The sequence below is a fragment of the Gossypium raimondii genome, chromosome 4, assembly GCF_025698545.1.
Source record: "Gossypium raimondii isolate GPD5lz chromosome 4, ASM2569854v1, whole genome shotgun sequence".
In the NCBI taxonomy this organism is placed as follows: Eukaryota; Viridiplantae; Streptophyta; class Magnoliopsida; order Malvales; family Malvaceae; genus Gossypium; species Gossypium raimondii.
In genome coordinates this window covers 7480894-7498751 of record NC_068568.1, presented here as the reverse complement: position 1 = coordinate 7498751, position 17858 = coordinate 7480894, and the positions used below count along the sequence as shown (strand labels likewise).

The following is a 17858-nucleotide window of genomic DNA, read 5'->3' as shown; positions in this document are numbered from 1 at the left end:
TCATGGATTAGATCATGTTAGGCTTAAGCATGATATTAGCATACTTTATGCTTGCTTCAACCCGATCCAAAATATGAGCTTAAAATTTTATCCAAGCCCACGCATATTAGCAAAAGACTAACCTAAGCCCATTTTAGGCCCATCCATATTTAAAAAATATATATTTATATTATTTCAATTTAATATTTAATATTTTTTTATTTATTGAAAATTTATATAGTTACCTTAACATTATATTAATGTTTACATTAGAGTAGTATTACATATTTAGTATATATTTAATTTTATGTTATAAATTACATAATATATAAAAATAACATAATAAAAATTATTATAAACTTAAAAACAGGTTGGGTCGAGTTAAGCTCAAGTCTTGAATGTTCAACCGGAGCTCGATCCATATTTTAAATAGACATAATTTTTTGTCTAAACTCATTTTTTAAGTTTAATATATTTACTCAAACCCTCCTAAATTTCGAGTGGGCCTAGGCAAATAGCCCCGTCCATGACCGGGCTATTTGGGACAAATACCTTTCTTACACTCTCTTGCATTCACCTTTGCAGTTTATGAGGCAACACATTTTCATAAACAAGGCCTATGGATCTAGTTTCCAAGTAAACATATTATTATAAAAAAAATAGTAAACATCTAATTAAACAATTAGAACTTGAAAACTCATATTGTCAGCCTCAGCCACACTTTCCTTATTATAGAAAACTAACATCTATTAGCTAAAAGCTAAAATTCATATGTAATGTAGAGAGAAACGGAACCATAAACGCTAGTACTAAAATTTAAGTATCCCACCATTGAATTAAATTAAGGCTGTGTTTGATAGGGGAAAATATTTTTCGGAATTGGTTTTACACATTTTCCAGTGTTTGATAGGAGGAAAATATTTTCCTTTTGTAAAACCAATTCCGCAACACAGGAAAACCAATTACAAATTTGGGAAAAATGTCTTACGCCCTTAATTTCGGTAAGACATTTTCCGTTTTCTCTCCTGCCTTCTAATACCTTCATTCCTTCATTTCCTTCCATTTCCACACCCCCACAAGATCTGTCGACTGATTTTTCACTAACCCCCCACAAGAACTCCTTCATTCCTTCATTTCCTCGTTTCCCAGTGGCAGATTATCGCAGTTTTCTTTCATTTCCTCGGTTCCCTCTTTTTCGACTGATTCAGTTACCGATCCAAACGTTCTCTCTGACCACCATTTATTTTTGCTATCTCCACTCCAATTTCCGTCAGATCTGTGGGAAATTTCAGGTAACCTTATTATTGTAGACATTATTTGATTTTTTATGGTTTTATTTTCAATGTCGAAAAAGACTTGCTGGGTTTGTGTTTTTTGTTTCTATGTTATGCATTGTTCACTAATTGTAAAAGGGTTTTGGGTTTTTATGCACGAAATTGGGTAATGCAAGGTAAATAATAAATATGCAGATCAGTAATGTCTGATCCTGCAAATTTTCGTATTTTTGGTAAATAATAAACTGTTGCTAGTTGTTGTTTTTGTATTTGGAATACTTGTAAAGTGCCAGTCTTTGGTTTTTTGAATTGCATGTGTAGTTAAACTGTTATTGGTTGTTTTTGTTGGATTGTTTGTGCTACATTGTTGGTTTTGACCTGTTTCTGATATAAAACTGTTGTTTTTGTTTTTTCTTTGGACTGCTTGAGTAATTAGGATGAGCATTTTGCCTATCTTTTCACTACTATTGGTGTTAGCTCTGAACTATTTACTAAAATGATTAAAATTGGTTCATGACACTCTTTTCCTATGCCATTGAATTGTTCTAAGTATGAGTGCAATCATACTCATAGTAGCTTTTATTATTTTTCATCTTCAATATGTACAGAATGGATGGAAGCTTTCATGCTTAATCATACATGTGTCTAAGCTCTTTTTATTGCTAGGATTGAGAATTTATTGTTTGTTAGAAATGGAAGGGGTCCTGAACCTTGATAGTATTTTTCTTTTTTTATGGACAAATTTGTTAATTTTTTTGTAATTCACGTTTGTAAATAGACAAATCAAGTTGTTGTTGTAATATTGTAGATTTTAGCATTATACAGTTATTGGTTGTTAGCACCCTCTAGGGATTAGATCCAAGAGGGATGCTTTTGGGTTACAAAGTTTATTTGATGAGTATAATTCACTGAATGCACTTCACAATTGCTATTTTTGGTCATATTTTTTACCAGTTTTGGACTGTTTGTATTAAACCATGTGAATAAACCTAATCGAACTGATGAAGTTCAGTTCGGTTATTTTGGCAAATAATAAACATGCAGTTCAAAACTCGGCACCAGCTACTACCAAAAATAAACGGGAAAACAAAATGCCTAAGCTAGATCCCAATTCTTTCTAGATGAAAACGAAACCCCCTATAATCTCTTTACTTTCTATTACATTAAGCAGTAACAGGCAGGGATTTTGATTATGTTTATTAGGTTTTGGGTTTGAACGAATCAGACTTATTGATGATGGCAAGACTGATGTTGTCTTAGCTTCTATTTTTTATTGCTCCTAACGGTTCTAATTTCTTTCTATGCTTGACCTCCAGCTGTATAGTTCTTGCTGTCCTAGCCTCTACCTCAGCATTCTTACTCCTGTTGGTGGCCTTGGACGATATTTTCATAAGAGGTTTGTGGTGTGTTTGATTTATGATTTGGTATAATATGCATTTGTGGTTGTTATAATTCGGTTCAAGTGAATTAAATAGTTGTTGGATGTGTTTGGGTATGGTTTATTATTGATTTACATTTTTCTGTAATTTGTTTACGTATTACTTGGGAAATGGCAGTGATGAGCTGTTATATTTGGTTGATGGTAGATGTTATAGATTTAAATATATGTAGTAATATAGAGTTTATGGCAAGGAATTATGTTTTTTTTCTTTAAAATATAATGAAATTTTGTTTAAATATTACACATTGATATCGATTTGCATGAAAGAGATTGTAGTGAATATACAGTATGAACAGGAGGGAAAGAATTCATGCACCCCACCATTTTTTTTCACAGTTCAAAGACTCAGAATTAAAGAAAAGATGAAGTTGGAAATGGGAGAGTCTCAAAACTTTTGCAAATGACAGATGAACCAAAATCAAATTTGTTTTTAACTTTTCAAGTAGATTTTGATTTAAGAAATCAGGAAGCTAGTAATAACTCATCTATATAGGCTTGTTGGATATTGAAATTATTGACAATGACAATTATTTAATGTAGAATGGGTAAGGGCAACAAAGAAGGGACCTCCAAGCAATTCAGGTGGACAAAACCGGTGGAATATGTTTTCCTTGAAATTCTAGCAGAGGAGGCTCGAAAAGGAAATAAGCCTTCTAATACTTTCAAAGTAGTTTCTATTAATCGAGTTGTCGACGCCATTTCTGAAAGATTCCAAGTCCAATGCGATGCGAAGCATGTGGAAAATCATTTGAGGACAGTAAAAAACCAGTGGCAGATTATATGCAAAATTCAAGGTGAAAGTTGTTTTGGATGGGATGATAACATGAAAATGATCACATGTGATAGAGCGACATATGATGCAGCAGTGATGGTAATATATGTATATAAATGTTAAGTATATTTCAATTGTTTTTTACTTGTTATTCTAATTGTGTATAATATCCAATAGGGACACAAGAAGTATGAGCCATTTTTGAATAAAAGCATTGATCATTAAGATGAAATGGCTTTGGTTGTTGGCAAAGATATGGCAACAATGAGTTTTACCAGAACATTTGCTGACATAGATTTAGATGATGGTAATGAAAATTCAATGCCTATAGACCGCGACAATGAAGAGACTGAAGAGGTAAGAACAAATGTATCTTCATCTGGCACATCCAAACGTAAAAGAAAATGTGGTCAAGAAAGTCTCGTTGATGAACAAATTAAATTTGTGGGTGAGCAACTTGGCAAAATTGCTAATGCTTTGGAACAATTTACTGCTGATAAGACATCACAGCTTTACGAACAACTGATGTCGATGGAGGAAGAAGGATTTGATGATGACTTCTTGTGTTCTGTGTTTGATTATCTAGTGAGTCATGAATCCGAGACCAAAGTTTTTTTAGTTAAAAGTAAGAAGCATAAAAAAATTTGGCTTCAAAAATTTTCTCAGGGTTGAAGATATTAATACTTTTATGTGGTGTAATATTATGCACTTGGACAATGTTGTTACTATGTGGTGTACTACTAATTATGTATTTGGACAATGTTGTTACTATGTGGTGTACTATTAATTATGTATTTGGATAATATTATTTCTAGTACTCATTGTGGTTTCAAGCAATTTATAATTATTCAATACTTATTTTTAACACTTACAAATAATTTATTTGATATTAGTTTTTTGAATTTCTAACGATTAATATTGTAGCTTAATAATTGAGTATTATTATAAATAAATCATTGCAATATATGTAAAAACAATTTAAAATATAAAAATTTATTAATATATATGTAAAAATAACTTTTCCAGAAAATATTTTCAGGAAATCTGTCAAACAGCAGAAAACATTTTACACAGATTCAATCAAACACCAAAAAATATTTTTTAGTAAATCATTTTTTGGAAAACATTTTACTGCCAATCAAATAGACCCTAAATGTTTTCGTACCAATACCCCACTAGCCCATTGCCATTTGGAGCATCCGCCAAAGGGCTCTCCAGCACAAAGGTTCACCCAACTCAGAATCCTCCCATACATTGCCCAAAGATCTATTCCATCACATCCATCATATCTCAAATGGCATGACTTCCTGAAATCAACCACCCACTGAGTGACCTCTCTCATCCAATCACGCCGCCCAAAACCTTACAAAACAGGAAGGGCCATTGTTAGTTAGGGCCCGCCTACAGAATCCTCAAGGCCTTTTGCCTATAAAAACACCCTCTTCCTCAGGAAGAGGGGAAGAGCTATTCTTTTCTCTGAGACTCACGCATCAGGTCTCTTGGGACCTTAACCACTTGTGAACTGCCTTTAGCCGCCAACTGCCAAACCATTTGTTGATGTTCTACTCTACCCACTATTCGCATACATCTAAAGATGCCATAACTTGTTAGAATACGTCTACTTCTCAAACATAATTTCCTTTTGTTTCATTAGAACTGAAATCTGGATAAGCAATCATTGACTAGTATTGTATGCTATTAATCTCAACATCCAAATTTGTTGGCATATAGATCTCAAAAGGTATTGCATGATGCTGGTTTCATATGTCATAAAGAAACAAGAATTCAGGCATGCAGTATAGTTGAAGTGTTGGCTCAAGAAACACAATTATATTTATAAGAACATATTTTACCTTTCTAGAATCCAATTGGCATTTATTCCTTAATATTTGTAAATGAATGGTGTGTTCAAGAATCATATTCTTCATTCCTTTCCCAAATGAAAGAATCTCCCATGTCCACCAACAACTCAATTAGGTTCCTTACAACGAAGGAATTGAACAAATTTTGATCTGAATTCTGGATGAATACGAGCAGGACGATAATTTTTGTCAAGCCATACAACTGTGGCCTTTGCCTTCAGAATAGGCTGCACATCAAATCATCAGGTTACTAACGAAAACACCAAATCCTTGACTTGAAGAAGAAGAGTTGCAGGTTTGATCATAACAAACCTCTTCATTTGCCATCTTAAAGATGAAATACTCAAAGTACAGGCGAGCCCCTGAGGAGTTGGAAATTCTCGCCTTAACAACAAATTTGTCTCCACTCTGGTTTCCAGAATGTACATGAGAAGTAGACATAAGTAAGATTACTGAAGGGATCAGCTAACATGGAGAAAAGCTAATCATGCTATGAAAAGTTGCAGCAGACATGCTGAACTGGCACAAGCTAACATTTCTAATGAAGTTTGCTGAGTTCAATTCTAGAATGATGCAAACATAACTGCGTGTATGATATACCAACCTCGCCAAATTGAAATCCAATTTTAGTACTGTGTCAAGCATTTATTTTCTAATCTTTTTAATAAAACTCAATTAACACTTCCAGAAAAGCAGTTCTGCATATCCTAGCACTGCATTTAGTTAAGTGTACAGAAGAGTCTCAAACAGATTGCATAGAAGATTATTAGATTGAACTATTTAATTTGTATACCAGCTGGAATAGAATTTAGAAGGACTCGTACTCCTATGGAACTCCAGCTAACATATCAATTGCTTTAGACTTAGAAGTATTCTTAAGCTCTACCTTGCGCTTTTAAACTAAAGAAATTAAGAAACAAGAAATTCAAAAGATAGCAAGAACTTTCACCTCTTTTCACATAAGTTGTCGAATAAATAGGTAAAGTGATTAAAGAAAGTGGCCTACCCTTAAAGGTCTAAGAAATTTGAGCGACAACTCTGATAGTGCTAATGAATCACCAGTATGGGCAACTTCATCACAGCTAATACCAATACTTCCAAGTAGTTCATGGCAACCTAATTATCCAAACAAGAGTGGTTCTATATCAAAAAAATATGATTTATATATATATATAGCAATCAAAACACAAAGAACATGCAAGAGTTGAATCAACTGCCAGGGTAAACTGCAAGGAAAACGTCATCGTCAGAACCTCTATATCCACTTCATAATCTACGACTGCCAACAGCATAATTCCAATAGCATGAAGTCCTTTTTTAATAGTAGTTTTAGACATGAAAGAGAACAAACCGTTCAAAATAAAACCTCTCCTTGGTGATCCTAACTCAATTCATGGACCAAGTCCCAACATTTTAGAAGGTTTTTGTTTCGTAAATAAATTGAATGTGAATTAAAGAGAACATACTTTATACTTCAGCAACTAGTGTAACATCCCAGAATAGGGCCTAGGAGTTTGAGGCCTGGCAAGCTGTGATTTCCAGTAGATTTTGCGAACTATGATCGCCAGTAGATTTAGTGAGATGTGGTAGCTAGTAGGCCTGGCGAGCTGTGATCGTTCTTTTGGGCCGAGTGTCAAAAGTAGGAGTAGTCAAATGAGAATTATACCAAAATTAGGTAGTCAACATACTTTTCTCTTCGTAAACCATTTATGCACGTAACTCCTTCCTACTTCTAATACGACTAGGGTTTCCTAAGAACATCGAAACACTTTATGCCTATAAATTAAACTCCTTTCATTGAAAATTCATATTCTTTGTAAAAAGCAAAGCTCTCTCAAATTCCTTCATCCATAATCCTGTTGTCAAGAACGTAGAACCTAACTCTTAGGATTTATGGTTAGACTTTGTTCCCTAGAAGTAAGTAAGAAAAGTTCGCAACAAAGCAAACCAAGTTCGTCAAAAAACTAGCATGTGCGAGCCTAGGTTCGCTTTTGTTTATATATGAGTTTTAATGTACTTTTTCTGTTAGTGACTTGTGTATGTTTGTGAAATTGCGAAATTTCCAAAACCATCAAAAACAAAGACACGGGAAAAGCGAAACTTGTTCAAAGCTTTCAGCAAATTGGTGAGTGTTCAGGGATTACCACATGTATGTGCGAAACAAGTGTTCATTAAAAGCTTAGGGTTTTTATTCTAATTTTTGAGAGTAAGTTTTTTCTAAAACAAGTTTTGTGACTGTTAAATATGTGTTTTTATGAAAAGTGCGAGCTTTTCATGATTTTACGCTTTTCATGATTTGCGAACTCTATGTTTAAGAAAATGTTTTTGACACTATAATCTTCCGAAACCGTTGGATATAATGGCATGCCATAGAATTGTAAGTACTCACCTTTATGTTTTGTGTTTTGGCCAAGAGACCCTAAGTCAGGTTGGAGAGATAAGAGAATGTTGAGCTAAGATCCATTCAATGAGACATACTGGTGTGATTGGAGAGTGGTTATCTTTATGCTACACTTCTTGTTAGACTCTTTGAGTCAAAGTGAGGTGTTATAAGGAATTCTGCTTATCCAACAAGAAAGAACATGTGAATAAGATTGTTTTATGAAATATTATGTTTTACTGTTTTTAAGCTAACTGACAGTGATTAACTGTGAATTAGACTTCGCATAAGTATGGCAAACCTAGTTCGCAGTTCAGTGAGTTTGCCAAAGCTTTTGTTTAACTTATGATTTGTGTGTGCTATGTGGTTATTATTTACTGTATATTCATTGATTTCGCAAGAGCTCATACACTCATTTCTAAACATTGCAGATAGTTAGATGGACTAGGTGAGACGGCGAAACGAGTGATCCAAATGAAGCATAAACACTAGAAATGTAATACAAGTGAACTCTGGATACTAAGGCAATATGAGATATTCTGCTTGGGCTTAGCGATATTTTTCTATTGACTTCACCGATTGTTCTAGGACTTAATTATTTGTACGATTTCTTATGTTTTTTCTTTATGTTTTATTTGTGAACCGATAATACTTGATAAACACATTTGAATTTTAAGTATACGAATATAATCCAAGTTTGATTGATCTTTCTTAAATTACAAGTTCATACCTAAGTAATTAAATTCTGAACATAGTGTTCTCTATAAGCAATAGCATAAAATATATCAAATCGACTAACTTATATAGAGTTCACCAAGGTTGCTGCGAAGTAATAGGATTGGCGAACTGTGCAAAAGTGCAAACCCAAACATGTGGCAAATTAGTATTTGTGAACCTTTAACAAATTTTGACATATTGAATAGTAGAAACCCTGCGAAATGTGTTCACAAATCCTAAGTACATAATGGCTGATACATGCACGGATGGGGTGAAATTTATTAAATTCCATTCACCAAAGCTGCCAATTTTCAAGCTTGGGAAATCAGTAGACTTGTGATGACTTTTTGGCTGGAATATTGGCATTTTTGGGTTGACATGTATTCATAGGGTTTGAAGATCTATCTCTTAGCTTCAAAACGCACTTTGAATCACTCAATTTTGTGTTTGAGAGCTCAAGTTATGACCGTTTTAGTGAAGACTACACGAGGAGAATTTCTGGACGGGATTATGACTGGAATTACAAGTTTTGGGCTTTTAATTCGAGTTTAAATCATATTAGGTTCGGGTTTCAGACTTAATTTTTCTTATATATGAGCCCAATATTGTATTTATTAGCTATTATGATTTTATTATTTCGAATTTTGAATAGTTATTAAGTAGTTTAAGTTATTTAGAAGTTTTATGTCAGCAAGAAAGCTTAGTTTAAAACTACTTTTTGTTTAGATTAATTAGAGTTCTAGTATACTTAAGAGTTTTATTAGATTTATTTAGCTAGCCTATATATAAGCCTTTGCATTGTACACAAATCACACAATTGATTATTATTCAAGTTCTCTTTGAGTTTTCTTTCAAGAATTATTCTTGAGTTTCTTTTATAAGAGTTTTTAATAATCTTTTTAGATTGTAGGGATCATCTTCAAACTTTTTTCTTGCCAAGGTTTAGTTTGGAGGGGAAATTAGAGTCGCTTGAAGGGGGTTGGGAATTCTTCGTGTTTCCAAGACTTTTTAGGACTTCTATATATCACGTTTTATCTTTTTCATCTATCTTCTTATTTTCTTCTTTATTGTTCCAATCTTTGATTTATTGTGCTAATTATTTATCTTATTTATTTCTTTTATTTGACTTGGATTTGAGTGTGTTTCTGATTATATCAAAATCCAAGTTTCTTTTCGAACTTCTAGAGCTCTAAGTCAAATCTGCGACTTGAACAAACTTTGTGATTTGCTTCTGCGTTCATCCACACTCATCCGTATCAAGGGTAGTTTGTGAGACTTACCCTATATAAGGAAACTTACTCTCTGAAATCTTAGAGTGTGAAACCCAATACCAAATAGTTGAATTGTTATATATTTTTTTGCAAAAAACTTAGGCTTCGTATGTTTTCAATTCCCTTCTTCAAATATTTGTGACTTCAGAAAAGAGTAGTTAAGTTCTTACAAGTGAAGTAGGTTCACATATGACTTTCGTTGCGTATCATGAAGCAAGTCAAGTGTGTGTTCGCAAGCTTGTGCTTTCCCAATTTTTATGTATGCTTTTTTTCTAACTTGTGGTGAGCTGGAGGTTAGGTTAGGTGTTAATAGAGAGTCACTTAGGTGGCTAATGTGGAATTCCATAGCTTGGGTTCGACGACGGGATCGGGTATAGGGTGTTACATTTAATGGTATCAGAGGTCGTCATGTTGGTTGAAATAATTAATTAGGTTTGCCAGGTTTGTTTACTAATTGAATTGATAAATATGATTGCTTGTTGTTGTTGGGGTGGGATTGGGAAAATACATTGCCTTGGTTCAGTTGTTTCTTTTGCAGGATTATGCTTCGAATCATTTTTCGCTATTCACCTACCTAGTTGTTGTACTCACAGACATGCTTGGTGAGCTATGCTTGTAATGTGTTTTGGCGAATCGTGTTCGCAGATGAGATTGGCAAACTAAGTTCACAAATGTGTTTGTCAAGCTTAGGATGCATAATGGAACATGCTTATGATCTCTTTCTTAAGCTTGTGTCTTATGTACATTTAGAGCTAGTAAAATGCCTCGTAGAAGAGTAATTGCGAATATGAGCTTAGTTAATAGAGCTGCAGACCCTCCTAAAGGTGACAGGACTTTGGTGTCACTTGTGTGACCTCGCAATGAAAATGTTCTGGTTGAGAGTGTCGAATCGTGCGAACAAGAGGTCGTGGCCAAGATAAGATGCAAGCTCAGAACTAAACCCCCACACCAGTGCGAACAAGAGTTCGCGAGCGAGGTCGAGATAGTGGTGGTGACATAAGACAGGCTAGATAGCGAACCTTAGCGCACACTGTTGCCACCCAAGGTGGAACAGGAAGGCTCACATGAATATATGCTGTAAAGGAACTACAATACCAGGGAGTGACTGACGTCATCACAGGTACCTTCACTCTGCGAACTATTTCGTAGTTTTTTTTATTGATTTTCGTTCCAACACTCATACATTTTGAGTGAATTGGCCTGTGAGTTAGGTATTCTAATAGGACACATTAATAAGGGTATAACTATTACTAGTTCATTTGGTGAGAGTGTTCTAGTCAATAAAGTGTATTTTAGGCGCCCTTTAATGATCCAAGGACATGTTTTCTTTGGTGATTTGATAGAATTACCCTTTTATGGGTTCGACATGATTCTGGGAATGGATTGGCTAACTAAGCATAAAGCCAAGATAGACTTTGAGCTGAAGGGTGGAAATTATTGTGGTTGGAGAGTGAACCCAATTTTTGTCCAATTAGGTCTTGACAATAAGAGCAAAGAAGATGATAGGGAAAGGTTGCATAGCCTACCTCACTTATGTGATAGGTTTACAGGACATAACGATATGGGTTTGTGATATACGTACTATAAAAAAAATTTCCAAATGTATTTCCAGACGAGCTACCTGGTTTACCACCAGATTGTGAAGTGGTGTTCAACATCAATTCTAGTGTACTCGCAAACTGAAGAAGAGCATGATGCTCACCTGCAAATTGTGTTACAATTTCTGTGATAGAATCAACATTTTGTGAAGCTCAGAAAATGTGAAATTTTGCTAAAAAAGGTAGTATTCTTGGGTCATGTGGTTTCGGCAGAAGGAGTTTGCATAAACACAAAGAAGATCTAGGCAATTATAAAGTGGAGATCACCGAGGAGTATTACTGAAGTGCGAAGCTTTTTGGGGTTAGTAGGATATTATTGTAGGTTTGTTGAAGGGTTTGCCATCATAGCGGCACCTTTAACAAAGCTGCTGCAAAAAGATGTGGAGTTTGTATGGACAAAGGAAATATAGAAAAGCTTTGAAGAACTTAAGGTAATACTCACCAAAGCACCTATACTGATTCAACCAAAATCTGGAAAAGACTTTGTAGTTTACAGCGATGCCTCACACATGGGAATTGGTTGCGTGCTAATGCAAAAATGAAGGGTGGTGGCCTATGCTTCGAGACAGTTGAAGCCTTATAAGCGAAACTGCCCAACTTATGATCTGGAGTTAGCAGTAGTGGTTCTCACATTTAAGGTTTGGCGACACTACTTATATGGCGAGCAATTTTCCATCTATATAGACCATAAGAGCCTCAAGTACCTTCTCACGCAGAAAAACCTGAACTTGTAACAAAAAATGTGCATAAAACTGCTGAAGGACTATGATTGCATGATAGAACATCACCCTAGAAAGGCAAACGTGGTCACAAATACCTTAAGTAGGAAGTCAATGAGTGAACTGTGAGCTCTGTTCACATGGTTGAGTGTGACAAGTGATGGTAGACTGCTCGTATAACTGCAAGAAAACCAACCCTCTCACAACAAATAAAGAAGATGCAGGGCACCTATAAAGACTTGGCGAGGTGGGTTCGCCAAGTGGAACAAGAGATTCAGGGGGGCTTCACATTGAATAAGAAAAGGGTACTCTATTTTCAAGGGAGATTCTGCGTACCATGTAATGAAGAGCTTCACCATGCGATCCTTACTGAAGCTCACAACAGCCCTTACACAATGCATCGAAGGAGCAATAAGATGTATCGTGACCTCCACGAACTGTATTAGTGGCTGGGGTTAAAATAAAATGTCACAGACTTTATGGCGAAGTGCCTAGTCTGTCAGAATGTGAAACCAGAGCATCAATTTCCCTTAGGATTGTTACAACCATTCAAAATTCCATAATGGAAGTCGGAAAGGATCACCATGGACTTTGTTCTAAACTTGACCCTAACTTCGAGAAAAAAAGATGCGATATAGATGATTGTGGATCGCCTTACAAATAGGTCACACTTTTTCCCAGTTCGCACAAATTACACATTGCAAAAACTCATAGAATTGTAAATCGTAAAGATAGTACGACTCCACCGCGTACCAGTTTCCATTACCTTTGATTGAGATCCTCAATTCACCTCAAGATTCTGTAAAAGTCTGCAAGAAGCTTTGAATTCAAAACTTAACTTCAGTACTACTTATCATTTACAAACAGATGCTCAATCAGAGAGGGTGATCCAAGTATTGGACGACATGCTGTAAAGTTGTGTGTTAGAGTTAGTAGGATGCTGGGAACATTATTTACCTTTAGCAGAGTTCACATACAACAATAGCTAACAAGCAAGAATCCAAATGGAACCCTTTGAGGCATTGTATAAAAGGAAGTGTAGAACTCCCTTGTGTTGGGCAGAACTTGATGAAAAGTGGATAGTTGGACTAGAGTTGGTTCATTAAATAGAGGAAAAAATAAAAATGATATGCGAATGACTGAAAACTACTTCAGAAAGACAAAAATCCTTTGTTGATTTAAAATGATGAAAAATTGAGTACCAAGTGGGAGAGTGAGTGCTCTTAAATGTCTCGCCATGAAAAAAGGTTTTAAGGTTTCGACAAAAAGGAAAATTAAGTCTAAGGTTTATCGGTCCATATGAAATGGTTGAAAGGATTGGCCCAGTGGTCTATGAACTCAAGTTGACACCAGAACTTGGGTGAATCCATGATGTATTCCATATATCCATGTTACAGAAATATCATGCGGACCCATCCCATGTTGTGCGAGTACAAGAAAATTAGGTGCAAACTGGTCCTACTTTTGATGAGGAACCATTTGAAATTGTAGCTCGCAAGGACAACTTCTTGTGAAATAAGAGAATTCCCTTAGTCAAAGTGTTGTGGTGAAACCACAAGATCAGCGAAGCCTCTTAGGAAACTAAGGAAGCAATGAAGCGTTAATATCCTCATATGTTCTAACATAGGTGATTTCGAGGATGAAATTTCTTGAGAGAGAGAGAGTTGTAACATTCCAAAATAGGGCCTAGGAGTTTGAGGCCTAGTGAGCTGTGATTGGCAGTGGATTTAGCAAACTATGATCGTCACTGGGATTGGTGAAGCAGGGATCGCTAGTGGCCTGACGAGCTGTGATTGTTGTTTTGAGCCAAGATTCAAAAGTAGGCGTAGTCAAGGGATAATTATACCAAAATTCAGAAGCCAACTTACTTTCGCTTTGTAACACTATCCATGCACATAACTTTTTCCTACTTCTACTACGACTAGGGTTTGCTAAGAACATCGAAATATTTAATGTCTATAAATTAAACCCCTTCAATAGAAAATTCATATTCTTTTGAAAAAGGCAAAACTCTCTCAAATTTCTTCATTGATAATCCTGTTGTCAAGAATGCATAACTTAGCTATTAGGATTTAAGCTAAAACTCTGTTCTTTAAAAGTAATTAAGAAAATATCGTAACAAAGAAAACTAGGTTCATCAAAAGACTAGCATGTGTGAACCGAGGTTTGCTTTTGTTTATATATGAGTTTTAATGTGCTTTGTCTATTAGTGACTTGTGTATGTTTATGAAATTGTGAAACTAACAGAACCGTCTAAAAGCAAAGACAAGAGAAAAATGAATTTTGTTTAAAGCTTTCAATAAATTTCTGAGTGTTCAGGGATCACCACATGTATGTGCGAACCATAGTGTTAACTAGGAGCTTAGGATTTTTATCCTAAGTTCCGAGAGTAAGTCCTTTCTAAACACTGTTTTTTGACTATGTTAAATATGTGTTTTTATGAACAATGATGTGCGAGCTTTATATTGCGAGCTAATTATGAAAAGTGCTTTGCGAGCTCCTCATTATTTGCGAGCTCTATGTTTAAGAAAATGTTTTTGACACTATAATCTTTAGAAATCGTTGGATATACATGCCATATGATTATGAATACTTACCTTTATGTTTTATGTTTTGGGTGAGAGGCCTTGAGACAGGTTGGAGAAATAAGGGAATGTCGAGTTAAGCTCCATTCAATAGGACATGCTGGTGTGTTTGGAGAGTGCTTAGCTTTAAACTACACTTTTGGGACATGTTAGAATTTTTGAGTCAAAGTGAGGTGTTATAAGGAGATCCACTTATCCAATAGGAAATAACATGGAAATAAGATTGTGTTTTATGAAATATTACGTTTTACTATTTTTAAGCTAAGTGACAGTTTGTAACAACAAACCAAGACTTTGCGTAAGTATGGCGAACCTAGTTCGCAGTTTAGTGACTTTGCCAAAGATCTTGCTTAACTTATAATTTGTGCGTTCTATGTGGTTATTTTTTTCTGTATATTTACTGAGTTCGCAAGAGCTCACACACTCCTTTCTAAACACTACAGATAGTTAGATCGCACAAGGTGAGGCGGCGAAGCGAGTGATCCAAACGAAGCATAAACATTAGAAATGTAGTACAAGCGAACTCTGGATACAAAGGCAATGTGGAATATTATGCTTGGGCTTGGAAATATTTTTTTTTTGACTTCACCAATTGTTCTAGGACTTAATTATTTGTACAATTTCTTATGTTTTTCTTTATGTTTTATTTGTGAACCTATAATACTTTATAAACACATTTGAAGTTTAAGTATACGAATATAGTCCAAGTTTGATTGATGTTTCTTAAATTACAAATTCATACCTAAGTAATTAATTTCTAAACATAGTGTTCACTACAAGCAATAGACTAAAATATATCAATTTGACTAACTTATATAGAGTTCACCAAGGTTGCTGCGAAATAACAAGATTGGCGAACTATGCAAAAGTGCGAACCCAAACATGTGGTAAACTGATATCTACTAACCCTTAATAAATTTTGACATACTGATTAGGAGAAACCTTGCAAAACGTGTTCGTAGAACCTAAGCACATGGGGTAGTTCGCGAGACTTACCTTGTATAAGGAAACTTACTCTGCGAAGTCTTAGAGTTCGAACCCCAATATCATATGGTTGGACTGTTGTATATTGTTTTGCAAAAACTTAGGCTTTGCATGTTCTTAATTCTTTTCTTCAAATATTTGTGACTTCGGAAAAGAGTAGTTAATTTCTTACAAGCGAAGTAGTTTCGTATATTATTGTCGCTGCGTATCATGAAGGAAGCGAAGTGTGTGTTTGCGAGCTTGTGCTTTCCCAAATTTTATATATGTTTTATGTTCTAACCTATGATGTGGTAGAGATTAGGTTGAGTGTTAATGGAGAATCATTTATGTGGCTAATGTGGCGTTCCATAGCTTGAGTTCAACGACCGAACCAAGTATGAGGTGTTATTAGATTAGTTAATGACTAAGTATAGACTTTCATAAATGGAAATGCTAAAGTGCATAGTCTGCCCTCTGAGTCTGACTTTTATACAAGCATTGCAAACAATGAGACCAAAAAGCTGAAATTTAAGGCATTCAACCAAGTAATAGTTCATAATAGAATTAAATAGACTAGAAATTAAACTCTAAGGTTATTTTCAAATTCTAGCCAAAAAAGAAAGAAAACTCACATCGATGTTTGAGGGCTCAAGGCACCTCTAATGAGCTACAAGATTAAATTAAGCAATGATAAACAAATAGAAAATAAATAAAAGAACCAAACAATTTTGTGACTCACCGTGTTGACAACTTGCATAAACAGCATTATTAACAACTCCATACTGATCCAGTTCGTAGTCACGGACTTTAAGCTCAACCTCATGGAACGAAGTCATTCTGCAATTAGGAAAACCAATAAAATTTTATTCACTTCTCCCTTTTAGCATACCACCATTCCCCAATTTTAAAAAGTGAACTCAAATTGACGAAAAATTGATTCCTTTCACCGAAGTTGTGCAAATGGGCTAATTCCCATTCGGCTTTTTCTAATCCTTACCAAATACACAATATCCATAAGTATTCTGAACATAGATTACTTCAAATCTTCTCGATTTTATTGTAGTAAAGCAAAATTAGCCAAAAGCAAATTAATAAGACTGGAAAGTACCCTTGGCCGCCTTTGAGATCAAAATGTGCTTCGACAGTGAAGTTCCTTGAGGTGGAGAGCGTAGGGACATGCAGCGGCTTCAACAGTGGAGAGATTGGAAAGGATGAGGATGGACAGTGAAGATTGAGAAAAGTAGCATTGGGACGAGGGGAAGGCAAGGCGGCGTGCGCCAGGAAAACCGAAGCCTTGAGCATCCGGTTGGATCTTGCTGCAAGGTTGCCCAGGAATAATGTGCAAGTATACACTGTCAATGCAAGTATAATTGACAGATATGAGTTCCTCAGATATCGATCCTACAAGGATGGTTGTCTTTTGTCTATCAATGTCAGTGCATTAAATGGATAGTCACGAAATAAATTGTGGGAGTAGTTTTCGAAGCAATAACTTGAAAACAATAAGACAAAATATTATATTGATAAACTAGGATCCCCAATGTCAATATTCAACAGAATACTAAGTGCTTACAAGGTATAAAAGGATAGGTGATTATCGGTGCGTTAAATTGCAATGAATATCGTACCAAACTTAAATTTTATATTTAATTTAAGACTTAAACATGGACATTAATCACACCTTCCGATGATGGCAATGGAACACTATTAAGAACAAGTGAATTAAATTCCTCTAATCCTCAAGCAACTTCGTTGTCATGCTTGTTAGCTTGAACTGTCATTGCACCTTCCAGTGTTAGTGACTGCAATAACATTTCCATGCTAAAAAATTCAAACTTAAAGATTAAACAATAGAAGCAAGATTGAATAAAATAAGATTTAACCCAGAAATCATGTGTACTTCCATACTAACATGAAATAGAAAGTAATAAACAACGTTTAGAAAAGAAAGATAAAATAAACAAGTGGACAATACTATTCCTAGATAACTCGACTTGAATCACTCTATTCCCTCTCGTGTCACACATAGGGCTCCTTGTCAAGAGCTAAGTTGCATCTTTTTTATGTTGGTTCACCTGTAGGAGCTTAAGCAGCCATAGCCGAAAGCTTCAAGGGATAGGTTGAAGAAGATGATCTAAAAAGCTCATTTTTTTTTCTTTTTATGTCAATATATATTTTTTCTCAAACAACACAAGTGTCTTTTCATCAGAATAATGCTGCCTCTGTACGTACAAGTTAGTTGTACCAGACTAGATAGCTCATGTATTTTTGTTCTTATCTAGACAACTATCAGGTGC

The 17858-nt window shown here is 35.1% G+C and overlaps 2 protein-coding genes across 2 annotated transcripts in view; both read right to left on the bottom strand.

The window, feature by feature from the left end:
• The window catches only part of LOC105780589 (acyl-acyl carrier protein thioesterase TE3, chloroplastic), a 42500-nt gene extending 25789 nt beyond the window's left edge, over positions 1-16711 (bottom strand). The window contains exon 1 of the mRNA XM_052629314.1: positions 16670-16711. The gene's annotated coding sequence lies outside the window, so the exon portion shown is untranslated. The remainder of the gene's footprint in view (positions 1-16669) is intronic.
• LOC105778785 (acyl-acyl carrier protein thioesterase TE3, chloroplastic-like) lies at positions 5436-16398 on the bottom strand. Its single transcript, XM_052629315.1, has 4 exons — positions 16301-16398; positions 6335-6444; positions 5641-5736; positions 5436-5555 (listed from the first exon to the last, which is right to left on the bottom strand). Exons 1-4 carry the CDS (start codon positions 16395-16397, stop codon positions 5436-5438), a joined length of 423 nt encoding a protein of 140 aa, XP_052485275.1. The 5' UTR covers position 16398.
• Positions 16712-17858: the final 1147 nt, after the last annotated feature.